Genomic DNA, 16,004 nt, shown 5'->3' with positions numbered 1-16,004 from the left:
TGTGTGTGTGTGTGTGTGTGTGTGTGTGTGAGACGGGCGGGGGGGGGTGGGTGGGCGGGGGCGGAGGGAGACACCCGGCAGATGGTCCTGAAAAGCTAGAGAGAGCTGTTCGTCCCAGGTCTCAAAGGGGGCGCCCTTCTTCCTCAGCTGTCTCACAGCACAGTGAGCTAAGCCCTGGGAGTGGTCCCTGTGGCGTTCCGGCTGAGGGTGGGGCCAGCCATCCTACTTCACAGACGGGGAACGCGTAGGCGTCCAGTGAAGTAACACACGGAAGGCTAGCAGTCTCAGCGTCAGTGAAGACAGCTGCCCCCGTACTTTTCAGCTGGGACCTCTTTCCGCCCCCCGCCCCCCGTTTTCCCGCGGCCAGACTGCCTCCTCCACAGTGCATTGCAGGCCAAGGCCTCCACCTCTGTGCTCGCGCCAGGTTCGCCCTCAACTGGGATCTCTCGGAGGTCCGGATCGCGTGCCCTCCCGCCCTGGCGGCGCAGCGCCGGCACTGTCACAGTGACTCCAGGGACGCGGAGCGAGCGAGCGGATGAACCTGCAGCCGGCGAGGGAAAGAATGAATGAACCCTCAGTACGCACCCCCTCCTCCCTGCGGGCTCCGCCGTGGGCCTGTTGCGCGGATTTAGCAACCGTCCTACAACGCTTTGACCTGTTGCACGGAAACAAACAAACAAAACAGACAGGAAAGGCGAATAGAACAAACGGGGAGGAAGGGCAGCTGTAGCACAGCTGGTCTGGGTGGCCCGCCCCGCCCAGACCCCGCCCAGGCCCCGCCCCGTAGGCGTCTGTGCGCGTGCGCCGGCGGGAGCGCGGCCCTAGGGGCCGCCCGGAGCCGGGAGCGCGGCCGGGAGTTTTGACGTGGCAGTTGCCAGCCGGGCTGAAGTCCGCGCGCCGCCAGCCTGTGGGGACAGCCGCCCGCGAAGGTGCGGCGCGAGCAGCGGGAGCCGGGGCGCCGGGCGCGGGCACCAGGAGCGGGCACCAGGAGCAGAGCCGGGCAGCGGCGGGTGAGGCAGGTCTGGGCGGGACGCCGCCCGCATAGCTGGAGTGGGTGCAGCTGGAGTGGGCGCGGGGCGGCCCGGTGGGCGGGCGGGCGCGCGGGGACCCTCTGCTCTGCTCTGCGCCGGGGCTGTCGTGCAGAGTAGGCTGGGGCTGGAGGGGGGCGTGGGCGTCTCCCACTCCGGCTCCGAGTCCGGGATGCTGAGCTGTTGCAGGGGTCCCAGGGCCACTGCCAGCGGTTCTGCTCTCCGGCTCCGTCGTCCCCCTTCTGGGAGGAGGGAATGTCGGGAACATTCACAGTAAAAACGCCTGCAAGCTTCGGGACCAGCTGACAGGGAGGGAGCTGTCCGGGCTGGGGCGTGCACCTGGGCTGCACCTGGGCCGAGCTGCCGGGCGTCCCGGGAGCGGAGCGCGGGATTGGATGCTCCGCCGCCTTGGGCCAGGTGGCGCCCCGCCACGTCGCCGCTGCCGCTGACTCAGGCTTCCGAACTCGGCCGTGCGAGGAAGTTCGACGTGGCTACTGGCCGCGTGAGGAAGCAGATTCCTCCGGAGCCGCGCCGAGGCACCGACTGCTTCCTGCGCGCGCGCGGTGCCATCCTGGCCCTCCGGTCTCCGCGTCGCCCAGCAACAGGCGGCTGCGGGCACTGCCCCCGCCGACTTCCGCGAGGCGCGCAGTTGAAGGAGCGGACGGAGCGCGGGCTGCCACGTCGCCCTCTGCGCGGGCGGGGGTGCGGCGACCTGCACGCCAGCAGCCTCGGCGTCCGGAGCCCCTCCCCTCCACGGAGAGGGACGTGATTTTGTAATGTTTTTACTTGGTTGCTTTAATTTTGGAAACATAGTTTAATTGGAAAACGAAACCAAATGAAGAATGTCATTTCCTGAATGTAGCCCAAGTCTTAGCAGGTATCACCCATGCTTTTCTTTAAAAGGTGTCATCATACAATGACAAAAGGAAGACTATTTCTATAGTGGTGAAGAAACCGGACAGAAAGTGTAGAGTCAGCGATTCGTAGCCGGAAAGGGGAACTGACGCCCAGAGAGTCTTCAGCTTATTCCAAGGCCCACAGCTAAGTGTTGGCGGATTTGCCACGAAAACCCATCTCTCTCGCCAGCGTTCAAAGCTTTTTCTGTGTTGTAAAAAATTTCAAGAACAGTCAGTTCTATGAAGTGCCTCTCATTTTCTGGGCCTGGAGAACCAGGAAATTTCAACACGTTGATGTTTCTGAGCAGAATCGAGATGGAGCTATTGTGTTGGTGTGCGTGGGGGCACGCCTGCCTAAACGCCCGTGAAAGCGACTCTCTGTGTCTGAAATCCACGCGCACGTGTCCTTGGAGATGTGACACAAGTCAGAACGTCTCTCGTCTTCGCCTGAGAAACCACTGGCAACTCCCAAAGGGTTGTCCGCTGCCCCCTGGCTTGTGACTCACAGGCCCCGGTCAGCTTCTTTATCTAATGCTCTGTGTTCGTTGGACTATTGATTGCTCGCCGTCCTAACTGCCTGATTAAAGCCGCTCATTAGGATGGCACTATAAAAACACAGGTTATGAAACATGTGCTTGCAGACGAAGGGCATTCTGCTGGCCAGTCAGGCGGCTGGCACGCGATTGTCGCCGGAGGCGTGGTCTGTGCTGAAATGGGGCCACGGAGCCCACGGCACAGAAAGAGCCCACGCACACTTCCGAGAGGCTGCCCTGAGCCATCTGAGTCTGAGCCGGCACGGCGGTGGCAGGTGTGCGGGTTTCAGACCCGACACTTGTCCCCCGACGGTGGGAGTGAGTCCCGAGGTCCATGCGGCCGCGGCTGGAGCTTCCTAGTGACGATGCGGGGATGGCGGCGCCTCTCCTCTCCGCTGCGGAAACTGTTAACAGCGCTCACGTCTCTCATGGCGACAGGTGGCTCGGCTCCCCTTGCTGACAGCGGTTTCTCTTCTGTTATAGGGTTCTTTCGCAGGACTCTGTCTTGGAATGAGATTTTCATCATGAGTCAGCAAGGTTATGTGGCGACGCCCCCCTACTCCCAGTCCCAGACGCCGATGGGCCTTTCTCCGCCGCATTACGGCCACTACGGGGACCCATCTCCCGCAGGTGCTCCAGCAGGTAAAGCAGGTCGTTCTGACTTGTGTGTGATCGCTGGCCCCTCAGGCTCAGGGGCGTGTGGTCTCCTAAGAGAGGCTTTGGGAATGTGGAATGGCCGTTGCAAGAGGCAGTGGCTGGAGGTTATGGGACCACTGGGAAGAGGCTCCCAGGGAAGAAGCTTGCATCAGCAGTCTGGTTACTGCGTGAGGTGCAACGCGTTGGGTGTTTACATGGAGGTTTAAACAAAGAGGCTTCCTGAGAGTTTTATTGTAGAGTTGCTCTTGCTTTTAATTTGTGGTGTGATGCTATGGTAAGCAATCAATAAAAAAACAAACTTCATATATATATATATGCTGAAGTGGGTTTAGCAATAGTATCAACTCAATTTTGACGTTGGAAAAGCATCATTCAATTAGCACACCAAAGATTCCTCAGGGAGAATAACCAGATAAACATGGTCTTGCTCTGAAATTACGGTTGAACAGTCCTGGTTGCTTTGAAATGGGATACCCGCAGGGAATCTCTGGCTTCAGGGGCAGAAGTGGGGGAAAGAGGGGAGTACTGGGGTGGGACTCCTATTGCTCTGGTGACAGCCGCACCAGGAAGCCACCCCTCTTTGTCGAGGGGTTGCTCCGGGAGACCAGGTGTGAGAGCAGGAGCGAGGCTCACAGTGGCTTGTTTCAGGTCTGATGGTCCCACAATCCCTGGAGTCTTTGAGTTGTCGGGGCTTCTGGGAGAACGCTGAGGAATGCAGCCCAAACCCTCAGTGGGAATGCACTGTGTAGGTGCCAGTGAGTGTCCCTGGGGGTGCGCGAGGCCTGACTCGGACATGGAGGGTCCCGGCTGTGCTGGGTGCGACGGCAGGCGTGGGGCACGGGGTTGCGGAGGCCCATGGGAGCGGCCGCACACCTGTGCTGTGGAAGATGCTCCCAGACTTGAGAGTCCCGGCGGGAAGCCCCCGCATTTTAATGAGAAACCTCCCGGGAGGCGCCTTCATCTGGCCCAGGACCAGTGCGCCCCATTCCAGTCATAGTGTCGCCTCTCTGCGTCCTTCAGGAACCATTAACCATCTTTCTCAAGTTCCTCTCTGTCTACTTGCTCTTTACCCCTCAGGTTTATGTATAATGATAATCATACAACTTACTCTTTCTTGAGTACTCACCATGTATCAAAGCTGGTCCTAAAAGCTTTATGTGCCTCATCTTATCTCATGTTCATGCAGTGCCACACGGTAGATGTTCAGCCCTATGCTGCAGCTAAGCAGGCTGAGTGTTGGGGTACTGTGACCTGTCTGAGGTCACAGGGTGGGGGGTGAGGCAGGATTCGTACCCAGGGCCTTCAAGAGTGCGCCAGGGAACGCCACCCCAGTGTGGCACCTGGCCTGACCCGCCCTGCTTTCCTCTCTTCTCAGCCATCCGCTGGAATGGGTGCCCGCGTCCCCTAGGGCCTCTGCACCCTTCCCTTCATCGCCCTTTGGCTCGGTGTCATTTCTACTCCATAGCTTGGGTGCCGTCCACTGTTCCTTCTCCCACCAGGATGTCGGTGGCCTCCGATTCTGGAATGCAGTATGGTCACTGTTCTACCCACTCGAACCCCACACTGTTTATTGCTTTGTTTGTTCAAAACCCTCTTCTCTTGTGGTCTCAGTGTCATGGTCCTTTGTCACTTTTCTTGGTGGCTCTCTGGACACGTCTTTCTAAGTAGCCCCTGCCTTCTAGGTGACCATTAACTGTCGCTGCTTCTCCATTGTTCTGCCTTCACTGTCTCCCTCTTGCTCTGTGGCTTCCCCAGACCAAGTCGCTCTGTGTTGTGTGAAGGGCTGTCTCTCAGCTTGCAGGTCTCTCCTGCGTCCCGCACCTTGGTTCCAGCTGCCCACCTGCTGATGTAGGCACATCAGGCCGTTCACGCTTTGAAAACAACGATCCCCTGTTCTGGCACCCTGTCCCTCACTCACTGGCAGCATCTTGCCTTCATTCAAATCAGAAACTTTCACAATCTAAAAAGACCTCTCCCTTTTACCTTCTCCAGCCCAGTTGGTCTCCCAGAGTCTTCGGGATAATTGTCAACATCTTTCCCACCTGTGTCCTCCCCGCACTCTCCCCTCCTGTCACCCTTCCGGCCCACCACTCATCTCTCACCGGATTGCCCGAGCGGTGTCTCGCCCATCACCCTCTCTCCAGCACTGCCTGTCCACCAGCCGTCCAGTCCTGGGCAGCACGGGTTTTGCACCAAACCCCATTCCGACCTCCTTTGCCTTAAAGCCTTGCATGGCTTCCCATTGCTGCGATCGGTGTACGCTTCCCCGGCCTTCGTTGTTTGCCATTTCCTTCTCTGGCTCCCCTGCCCCAGCCCCACACTGTGGCTGCCGCCACGCTGAGCTACGAGTCCCTGGGAGGCCAGCTTGCACTCCTGCCCGGACCGGCAGTCCCGCCCCCGCAGGGTCTGCCCTCATGTTTGCCCTCAGACAGTTCCGTGTGGTACTGGCGGGCATATCTGTCCACGGTCCTTCCCCGAGCTCATCGTGAACCCTCTGTGCCTCCCGAGTTCTCCCGACACTGGCTCCAGGTCCAGCATCCACCACACCGTGTGGCAACAGCCAGGCCCGGAGCAGAGAGGGCACCGATAAATGTTCACTCGTGCTGCTGCACAGCTCAGCCACACACCCCGGCGTTCCCCAGTGTTTAAAAACCGCCTCTGTTGAGAGAAATCCCTCCTGCCTCAGCTCTTTCTCTGCATTCAGGTCTCAGGCGGACACCAAGCGTCAGACTCTGTGCGTAGACTTTCTGTAAGTTGTGCCATCTCTGAGTTAGCCGAGCCTTATTTCTTTGTGCTCAGTACCCTTTCATCTCTCCACCATCAGGCACCACGCGCCTTCTCTTCTGGTCCTTGGTGCTGCTTCTGTGGCTGGTCTGGCAGATGCAGCCGCCTAGCTGTGGTTTCTGCAGGGCCTGGCAGTGCCAGCTCTCGCTGAGGTTTCCTCCGGGCACATCTGCACTGGAGCCTTTGGGCACTGCTGGGCTCGGAGCCGCCGATGGAGCAGGCTTCCTGAGTGCCAGTGTGCTCTGGGTGGAGCAGCAGCGACCACCGAACGCCCCATGTCAGCGCCCACACTGACCGGCGGGATATGAGTTAGGCAGGCTGACAGTGGCCGTGCATGAGGAGCTCCGGCAGCAGGAGTGTAGGGTGGTGTGCCGGCCCAGGGCAGGGGCACCAGGCCAGACTTTGGGGGGTGACCCAAAGGTGAGAGCTGGCCAGGTTGGGGGGCAGCTTGGGGGTGGGAGGTGGAGGGAGCCCTTCAGGGAACCTGTCAGCGGGGGCATCATGGCTGGGGCGTCAAGTGCAGCCACAAGAGACACCAGGAGTGGAAGTGGGGCTGCCCGACACCTTCGTTCTGGGTTTACCGTGAGGGCAGGGTGCCGTGGAAGCGCGTTAGCTGGGAAGGGGCGCCCTCCGCACTAGAAGGTGGGAGTAGCGATTGGCCGGGCCCGCTGCCTTCAGGAGCCAGTGGCTCAGCCTCAGCTCTCCGATGCTGGAACCAGAGTTCTTCACTGTGGGGCCGAGCTGTACATTGTAGGACGTTTCGCTGCATCCTGGGCACCTGCCTGTCAGGTACCAGTGCTTGCCCTCCACCCAGCCTCCAGCTGTGGCAACCAAAAACCCTAGACATTACCAAGTGTCCCTTCAGGGACAAAACCACTGGCTGAGGACCACTGGCCAGGGAGCTGAGAGGTGAGAACACTTGGTGTCCCGGGCCCAGGCTGGGCTGGGCAGGGTGAGGCCTCACGCAGAGTGAGCTTCTGCAGGAGTGAGCTTCTGCAGGTGCGTGCCCTGCACCGTGCCCCAGGACACAGCGGTCCTCACAAGCTTATCTGTGTTTATTCTAGATACACATTTTCTCACAGACGGTGTTAATTTTGAGTTCAGTGTGTCAGATGCAGGGCCAAATCCAAGGTAGGCTCTTTGTGATATTTGCTGATGCTGATGGCAGAGACCGCTCCCACAGAGGGGCTTATTAACGGGCAGCAGGACACCAAGAGGGTCTTAGAGGGAGCCCACCTGGGAACCGGGCACAGCACCCCCACAGGGCTGGTCGGCAGCAGCCCTGCCTCTCAGCCTCAGAGCCGGGTCTCTGCCCCACCAGGGTGCCCAGAGCAGCGGGCCCCACAGAGCTCCCAGCACATGGCAGCCAGTTTATCAGGGAGCCCAGAGCGCAGGCTCTGTCTGTCCTACTCAGGACCCTGTGCAGGGGCCGGCGGGGAGGGGCTGGCACTGGTCCTGAGTGAGCCCGTCTGCGGCACCTGGCTGTGTGTGAAAGGCTGGCTCGTGGTTTCGGTGCTTTCTTTGGCATAAGCTCCTTTGGCTCTGTCTCATAGTCCGGTTTTCCTTTCCTGGTAAAATTCGGGTACTGACTTCTCTTCATCTCTGGTCACTTTCGAATGCTAGTAACGTGGCCCGCTGTGTCTGCAGACGGCACTGACACCTCCCTCCCTTCGCCCTGAGGACAAAGGCCAAAGGGCACCCAGGACTTTGCAGTCTGACCCCAGCCAACCTGGACAACCCTTGCTCCGCTCATCCCCCCGCAACAGGGCCCCACCCCGCCCTGCTCTCCCGGCCCCACCCCAGCTTTGCTTCGGCCTGGAACCCTGTCCTGTCTCCAGGCTGGGAAAACTCCTGTGCGGCCTCCACACATTCCCCCCACAGTCCTTCCTCCATGTCTCTCCCGGTCCCTGGAGCAAGCAGTGAGGGCGTCCAGCTGCTGAGAAAGCTGCCGAACATGCACCAGCTGTTTGTCCGCATGCGCCTCTCCCACGGGGCAAGGGTGGAGTAGGCACAGGCAGCGCAGGCCAAACACGGACAGGTTCGCGCCCTTGCTGTAGAGCTGACTTCCAGGCATGAAAGGCAGAGAACGAGTCGGCACGGTTGGTGTCCAAGACCGTCCTGCCTGAGCGTAGAGAGCTGGTCTGCTGTTCGCGTTCAGAGACAAGACGATTACCGTGCGCGCAGCGCCCACGCACGGGACGCCCAGCCACGAGCAGCTCGAGACCCGGCGTTTCCTTCTCTAGACACGCGTCTGAAGGTGTTGATGAATTTCCGTTCCCCTCCTCCCTGGTTTCAGACATGAGGGTATCTTTGGTTTCTGGTAGTGCGTGTAATTAGTTACTCTTTTAGTGTGCATTTTCTGCCTTTGTCCGAAATCATGCTTCAGAAATGAAAATACAAGCATGCGTATAATTATGGTGTACGTGGGTTAGAATGTAAATCCGTGAAGAGGAGGGCGGGGGCAGGGTCTGGGAAGGGGGCACTGGGACATGCTGAGTGGTCGCCTTGCTGCCCAGGCCCTGTGTGGATGCTCCCCGGCCCTCCGCCTCCCCGAGTTCTCAGAACAGCCTGCAGGGGCGTGGCAGGGCCAAGTCCAGGTTCGAAGGGTTCAAGTGTCTTGTTGGGGTCACAGCTGTTAAGTGGCAGGAGAACTCCTACCCACCTGGGGCTGCAAGCCTCATGCTTTCTCATTAGCTTGGGGTTTGGGGTTTAGAACTTTACATAAAGATGTAGAGTTATGAGAGTCATGCTTTCAGTTTTGTTCTAGGTATGTGAAAAATTGCTAAATAAGACTGTGACTGTAAAGTCACTGCAACACTTTCTGTAACTTCGAGGAGCCCTGTTTTAGGAGAAGACACTTGTGTGAAAGCTGGAGTGTTACTCAGGGGTCCCGCCCCCGCACTGACGATGGGAGGAACTCCTCCTGGGCCCTGCAGGGTCAGGGGGCGCGCTTCCCAGAGGGGCTGAGGGCAGGAAGGAGGCGCTGAGTATGAAACACCGCCGCGAGGCCCGATGTAGGACGGGAGTGGGCACAGCGCTCACGCACAGGGGGTGCTCCCTTCTTGTCCTTTTCCAAGGGGAGCGGGGTGTCTAGGCACTCTCGTGCAAGAGGGCGAACGAGGCCCTCCAAGTAAACTTCTCGCCTGCCCACAGTCCCTCCCGGAGAAGAGAGAAACTGTCTGAGGGCAGGTCTGCAGAGAGCCTTCAGCCTTCTCTGTGGGAGAAGAGCGGCTTGTGAGTGAAGCTGCGGCCCGGAGCTCCTAGCATCACTTGTGAGCGGCAGCAGGCCTGAGTCGCTGGTGCGTCCCTCAACCTTTGTCACCAGGCGTTTGGACCCAGGAACTGGGATTGCCCCCGAAGGCTGGGCTGTGACCTGTTGGAGAAACACAGGCGCGTCCCTCCCCCTCTCTCTGCTTCCCCACGTGTATCCGGGGCACAGGCGTTTTCAGAGGGCCCACGCTCCTGGTTAGGTTAGGGTGCTTTATACGTCTTCCACTGCTTCTCCCCAGACCTGTTTCCTGCTCTCGAGTTGGCATCGTCGTTGTGCGTTTTAGACCTTTGTACGACCGCGTGTTCTTTTGCAGTTCGGTTTAGTGTGCACACAGCTCCTTTCTAGTCTGCTCTCTGTCAGGACAGCGGTGTAGTGGCTGTGCACAGCCAGGCGTCCCCAGGCCACTGACGACCGCAGGACACCTCCTCCGACCCGTTTCCTCCCCGCCCCTACCGCTCGCATTTGCCCCCTGTGGCCCTTGCACCAGCGACCTCTTCTGAACCCTGTCTTCCCTTGCAGGTATGATGAAGCCAGCGGGGCCTGTGGGGGCTGCCCCCGGGGGGGTGTTGCCCCAAGGTCCCCCGCCTCCTGGACCCCACCAGCTTGGCCAGAACGGAGCTCATGCCCAGGGTCACCTTCCCCAGAGGTGAGTGAGGTAGACTCCAGCCTTCTTTTGTCTGTTCTGCTGTGTTGTCTCCCAAGTCCCTTGTGAACTTGCTTGTTTATTGGTTGAAAGTCCACCTCTGGATCCGGCCACGTCCTTGACAGGATCTCCCAGAAGACTGCCCCGGATGCAGAGCGGTTAGGAAAGTGGGGGGAGCCAATCCTAGTCCGTTCAAAAATCTGCGAAATCACTGTCAGCACCAGAGGCTTCACTGTTGGGCTACATTCGTTGTCTTTCAGGGTTTTGTATTAATCTCTCATTCCCTCGGGTCCATGGCTGGCAGGCATTCCCCAATACCATCTAAATCCCCTAGTCTCTTAGTTCCTTCAGGGAACTGAGCGCAGTGCTTGTCGGTGCTTGACAAATAGTTTAAAACTTAGATCAGATGGTAGCCCATGGAAAGAGTGGATTTGATGTCCAGGGAGGTGCTCTTGAGAGGCAGGGTGGCAGTGAAAACAAGACCGGCAGGACAGCTGGGTTTGTGTGTGTAATAGATTAAGGAAGGGGGGCGTGGCCTGCAGAAGCTCAGGTGGTGACGGACACCACCCAGAGCCCTGCTGCCCAGGAGGGACTGTCCCGGGGAAGGGAGCCTGCGCCACACCTCCCCTGCCGGAAACCCTGCTGCCATTTGTCCCGGGAGGTGCTGCTGTGGAGGGCCTGGAGCCAGCAGAGGCGCTCACGCTGGACTGTCCCCCGGGATCCTGCAGAGGCTGCTCGGCCGCACGGTTGGGGGCGTGGGGCAGGAGAACCCCTGGTGTGTGTCTGGACCCTGGTGCAGCCAGTCAGTCAACCAGCCAAGGGACCCTCCGTCCGTGTGGGTCACTGGGTGAGCCCTCCGACAGGGCCGTGCCGAGGGTGCTCCCGAGTGTCTGACGGCCTTGGCCAGTAAGGAGGCAGCTGAGGGCGAACGCAGGAATCGGCAAACGCAGGAATTGGGAGTCTGCGTAATTCACGTGGGACTGCGGTTTGAGGAAGGGGCAGAGGGCAGAGGACAGAGGGCAGACTTGGGGCCTGCCCTGCTGCCCCTTGTTGGGGGGCTGAGGGGAGAGCAGAAAGACTGAGACCCAAGAAGCCTCTTCCTATTGAAGCTGTTAACCCCCTGGGTGACGCTGGTGATGATCCTTGATGTCCAGGCCTCCGTCCTCTGCCCTGTCACATGAAGAGACAGAGGCTCAATCCAGAGGGTGGGGTTGGAATCCAGAGAGATCCCTTGTGTGAACCGCCACACATCTGAGACGTCCTGTTTTTGAAGGACAGCTGCTTTGAGGGTAACAGAAGGTTTGTGTCACTGGCATTAGCTGGGATAGGATGGGCCCTTTTGGTTTGCTCACCTGCATCAGGTGCTGGAGGTCGGTGAACGTGGGCTCTGCTGGCAGGCAGCCCCTGGGGCGCGTGGGGCTGCGAGCGCAGCACCGGTCCGGCATGGGCAGCGGCTGGGCTCCGGCATCAGGACATGCTTGTCACTCTTAGCTCCGGCATTGGCCGGCTAGGACAGGCGCTTTCCTGCGAGCCTCGGTTTCCTTCGGTTTCCTTCGCGCACTGAGACTGTGGTTGGAGGTGGAGAGGGGCGGAGTGCATAGGAAGAGCTGCGTGCGAGCCCGCAGGACTGCGCAGTAGCAGCTGCTGGTGCCATCTCCACGGATGGACACCGTGTCCTCCGGAGCGTCCATTCCCACTGGCCCAGGCCGGCCCGGGACCGCTGTCACTGCGGTTCCCAGCCCGGCACGCAGACTCTGCCCCTCCCCCCACCATTCCCTCTCTTCCCCAGACTATGAGTGGAGGGTGGAAATAGGGCGGAAATGAAAAAGTTGGGGCAAGTCTAGGATGCAGGCCGAGCCCCCGTGGTTACCAGGGTGCTGCTCTGCGGCGTGTTTTGAGCTCACCCCGAGAACTTGGGAACAACAGGGAACTGGGTCCCCACCAGACGGGCGTGTTGGATGTTACAAGTCACTGATGCTCCTTGAATGGCGTTCGTGCACAAAACTGCGATGTCGTTGAGCTTCCCTCCTCCTCTCCCAGGTTCCCAGGCCCTCCGCCCATCAGCAGCACAGGACCAGCCTACGCCCCCTACGCCCCCGCAGCGCCTGCGTACCCGAGTCCCGCGGCTGCCTCGCCTGTCTCCCAGCTGGGTGCGCAGCTCCACACCATGCACGTCAGCGGCGGCGGTAACTCCCTTTCTGCACAATCTCCATGGGCCTGGGTCCTGAGCACTGCTGATGGGGAGGGGTCTCCTCCTTTCTGCAGTAGACGTAACTCTGGCACTCCACGTGGAAGTCGGTTTGTGGCCATCGCTGTATTCTTTGTCTGTATTGTATAGGGCTGTAATTAATCTTTCCCGGACCGTGCTGCCGTTTCTTTCAAGGCAATTGAAGGACCCCAGAATACCTTACGTTCTGTAGCAGAATAACAGAAAACAAAACATGTCACAAACAAACATCAGAACGGTGACGTATTTGAGGAAACACCAGGGCCATTTTAGCCTCGTGCTGTTCCCTGGGGCCTAAGATGAGGAGTGGGGCCTCCTTGTTTCAGAGGGTCCGATGCCGCGTTTAGAGTGCGGACCCAGAGGCCGCAGGACGGCCGCGGGAGGGAAGTGGGCTCAGGGCTCAGAGTGACGTCAGTGAAGAGCCTGGGGCCCCGGAGGGGGGGGGGGGGGTTGCGGACACACCCCCCTTCCGAAATCGCAGCAGTCAGCCCTTTGTCTTCATGAGCTTTTCCACCGCTTAGAGTTTTACAATTGTTGGTGGAAGCCCCCCTCAGAGTATTCTCTGTCTCTCTGTCTCTCTGTCTCTGTCTCACTGTATTTGTCTCTCTCTCTGTCTCTCTCCCCCCCTTCACTGGCTCTGAAACGGGTAAGTCGCCAAGGAAGCAACTCAGTTTCACATGATCAGATAAAGGAAAAACCACCTGGCCTCACAGCTGTTTCCAGGATGGCGCAGGAAACCATGTTGGTAGCCTGTCCCTTCCCCCTGGGCATTTCCCCCTGGCTCTGGAGTCCCCTTGACCAGGACAAGTGCAGGGTGCGGATGACTTACTGAAGGTGCGTTACCTGGGTAACGCCCGCCTCGCGATGACGTATTGTTCCATGCAACTTTGACATTGTGTACCGGATACAGTTTCTTAACTAATGGCCCGTGTCATATGAAGTCCATGCTCCTGAGTTAAAATTTACCCTACTCCTTTTCTCACTGAAATTATTAATGTTGTTTTTATCCTGTAAAAAGTTCCCAATACAAAATGCCCCAAATAGCATCTGTACCACTCTTTGAAGGAAGGTTCCATTCTGTGGCTAAAAGGAAACCACTGGATCTGGACGGGCACCTCCTGCTCTGGGTCCGGGGCTGACCCGGCTGCGGGCTTTGCAGGGGTCAGAGAGTGGGTGTGGGTGACCGGTCTTCTTTCTTGCACAGGTTTGGGCATGGCGCCCCCCAGCCAGGGGTCCCTGGGCCCGCTGTCTGCACCCATGAGCCAGGGTCCTCCCCAACCTCCGCAGCCGTCCATTCTGCAGCCTGGGTCGCAGGTCCTCCCGCCGCCGCCCACTGCACTGAACGGCCCTGGCGCGCCCCCCTTGCCTCCTCCAGCGCACAGGCAGGGCGGGCTCCCTGGGCCTGCTTCTCCAAGTGCCCAGCTCCAGCCCCTGCCTCTGCAGGGACAGACCCCGGGCTCCGGATATGCCCCGCAGCAGGGTAAGGCTGGCAGGGCTCAGAGCATGGCCTTGGGCTGCCTAGGGCCGCCCTTACTGGCAGATCTGCCTGGTCCCTGTTACTGGGCACTGTCGCTCGCTTTTAAGGAAGGGCACTTTTTGAGCAGCGTGGCAACGGCAAAGGAAGGGGGTGGGGGTGGTCACACGCACTCCCTGTCTGCGGGAAGGGGTGAAACTGCACCGTGCTTGGCCACCCACATGAGTTACGAGTGAGCCCCACATCTGGGTTTGGGTTGTAGTCGTCCGTGAAATGTTTTCCAAACAGCCAACTACGGCCCCCACATGCCAGGGCCGCAGCTCGCGTACCCAGGGGGCTTCCCTACGGGGCCCGCACAGATGGCCGGCCCGCCCCCACCCCAGAGGAAGCTGGACCCCGACGCTGTGCCCAGCCCAGTGAGTGCCTCCTCACCCCTCCCCACACCCCTCCCTAAGGGCCGCTCTGCACAGTGGCTCTCAGACACCGCCCCGCGGGCTCGCGTCTCTCTGTCCCTGATGGCGGGCGAAGCGCCCACCACACAGAGAGGCTCCCTTTCTTGTGTGTGTGCCTGGGGCTGGTGGGGTTGGGGCGCACTAAGCTGTCCAGGCGGACTTTTCTGTGACACTCTATGAACTTGTCTTATTGATCAGATCCAGGTGATCGAGAATGACCGTGCCACCAGAGGAGGACAAGTGTACGTCACCAGCACCAGAGGACAGGTCCCTCCACTGGTCACCACGGACTACGTGGTGCAAGACCAAGGTACTTGCACTCTCAGTAGTGGTTTGGACTGAGGGTTCTCGACTTTGCGCCGTTATTGTTGAGCTCATCCCCTTCCATAATGACTTCGCTGGTGGGGCCTCCTGATAGTTGATTCTGTGGACCTGTGTTTGAGCTCCCCAAGCCTCGGTCCCCCACACAATGCTGGCACTTAGCTCCTGGGTGCTCTGGGAGAGTGGCGTCACGCAACGCAGCGCACCCAGGAAGCTCTCAGCACCGAGCACCACACGTGGTGGACGTGCCCTCAGTCACTCACGGACAGGAGGGACTGTCAGCCGAAGTCCAGCGCTTCTGGCGCAGTGTGGCCCGTGTCCATCTCAGAAGGCCCTGTATCCTCCCTGACGGAGGCGCCTGAGCCCCTGCCCCCTGCATTGCCTCAGTGACCGCACGGGGGCCTGGTGGGGCAGCACGGACGGAGCAGCAGGGGATGGAATGCTGGAGACGTCGGCAGACTTTCCCAGCCCCTGTGACGACTTTTCAGCAGGTCCTTCAATGTTCTGGGCCCGTTCTCCCTCTTTTCAGCTCAGTGAGCAGTGGCGGAGCTCCTGACTGACTCTTCCCCAGGTCTGCTCTCGCTCAGTGCGCCTCCCAGGCCTCATGCAGGGCCGATCTCCCTGGGGAGATAGAATCCTCCGTTAACGGCAGGTTAAAATGCGTCCTTGATGAGATCAGACATGTCACATTCCAAATGTACTGCTTGGATGGGTCACGTCCTCGGTCCTATGACATCTGTGTATGAACCGGCATCTTGTGTCATTTCTGAGTTGTGGAGCCAGCCCAGTTTCAGTTGGGGGTTCCCCCGCCAACTCCATCCTCCAAGCTGTCCTTACAGAGCAGGCAGCAGGAGAGGCAGAGGGGTGTCATGGAGAGCCTTTTATACCTACATGCCTCCCACACCTGCCCATGAATCCAGGCTCCCTCCTACTGCCCGCTGAGCTTTATCCCTGTCTGTGCACCTCAGGGCCACCCACCCTGGGTAACATGGGAGGACTGACACCTACCCCAGGTGTCTGCCTGGGAAACCTCACGTCTCCTGGAGTCTTTGCTCCATGGTACCTTTGAATAAGGCCTCCTGTGTAACTCTGAAACTCCCTTCCTTAGGCACGTGAGCTTTTCCACAGCCTTGGTCCCCTCTAATGGCACATACTTTACTCCTTTATTCGGGTTAGCATCTATTGTCCCTTCTGCAGGAACGGTGTCTGAAACTTAGTAGACACTCAGTAAACATCTGTTCAATGATTATGTTCTTTTGACCATAACACATTAGTTTCTAATCATAACTTAATTTCAAAATTCATTTTAGGCAAGTTATTCTAGCGATTCAAAGTGTTTTCCATGCCATGGATGGGGTTTTAATACTCATGTTTGCTGTGTCATGTAAAGATACTTGGTTAGGAAGCCGAATGTTTATTAAAAATAGGTAAGAGTGTTTTAAAAATATTTCTCTTACAAGTAGAGTTTTCATGTCTAAATTTAACGGTCACGTTTAAGACAAAACCTGGTCACATGGAACTGTAGTGGACAAAGCAGCCCTTGCTGAGAGGACGTGGTGTCCAAAGGCTTCGTCTTCTCACAGCCAGGCCCTGCTGGGAGGCGAGGCAGGCGGGCCCTTCCGTGCCCTCGCTGTAATCCTTCCTTGGACTCTAAATGCCCCTCACCTCCGCAAGGGGCGCTGTTTCCCCCTGCTCGTGGGAAATAATGACAAAACATG

General features: G+C 58.8%; 1 protein-coding gene across 5 annotated transcripts in view; it reads left to right on the top strand.

Moving 5' to 3' along the window:
* The first annotated feature begins 799 nt into the window (after positions 1 to 799).
* The window catches only part of SEC24D (SEC24 homolog D, COPII coat complex component), a 55,749-nt gene continuing 40,544 nt past the window's right edge, over positions 800 to 16,004 (top strand). Inside the window, exons 1-7 of one of the 5 annotated variants that reach the window (XM_053911898.2) lie at positions 800 to 1,010; positions 2,941 to 3,099; positions 9,689 to 9,815; positions 11,853 to 11,998; positions 13,244 to 13,519; positions 13,802 to 13,929; positions 14,164 to 14,275. In XM_053911898.2, coding sequence (XP_053767873.1) covers positions 2,982 to 3,099; positions 9,689 to 9,815; positions 11,853 to 11,998; positions 13,244 to 13,519; positions 13,802 to 13,929; positions 14,164 to 14,275 — 907 coding nt within the window. In that variant the 5' untranslated portion in view covers positions 800 to 1,010; positions 2,941 to 2,981. The other 4 variants (XM_053911899.2, XM_053911900.2, XM_053911901.1 and 1 more) reach the window with 4 other exon arrangements.

This window comes from Desmodus rotundus, chromosome 9 (assembly GCF_022682495.2).
Source record: "Desmodus rotundus isolate HL8 chromosome 9, HLdesRot8A.1, whole genome shotgun sequence".
In the NCBI taxonomy this organism is placed as follows: domain Eukaryota; kingdom Metazoa; phylum Chordata; class Mammalia; order Chiroptera; family Phyllostomidae; genus Desmodus; species Desmodus rotundus.
Note: the sequence above shows the minus strand (reverse complement) of the source record. Positions and strands in the feature narration are given on the sequence as shown.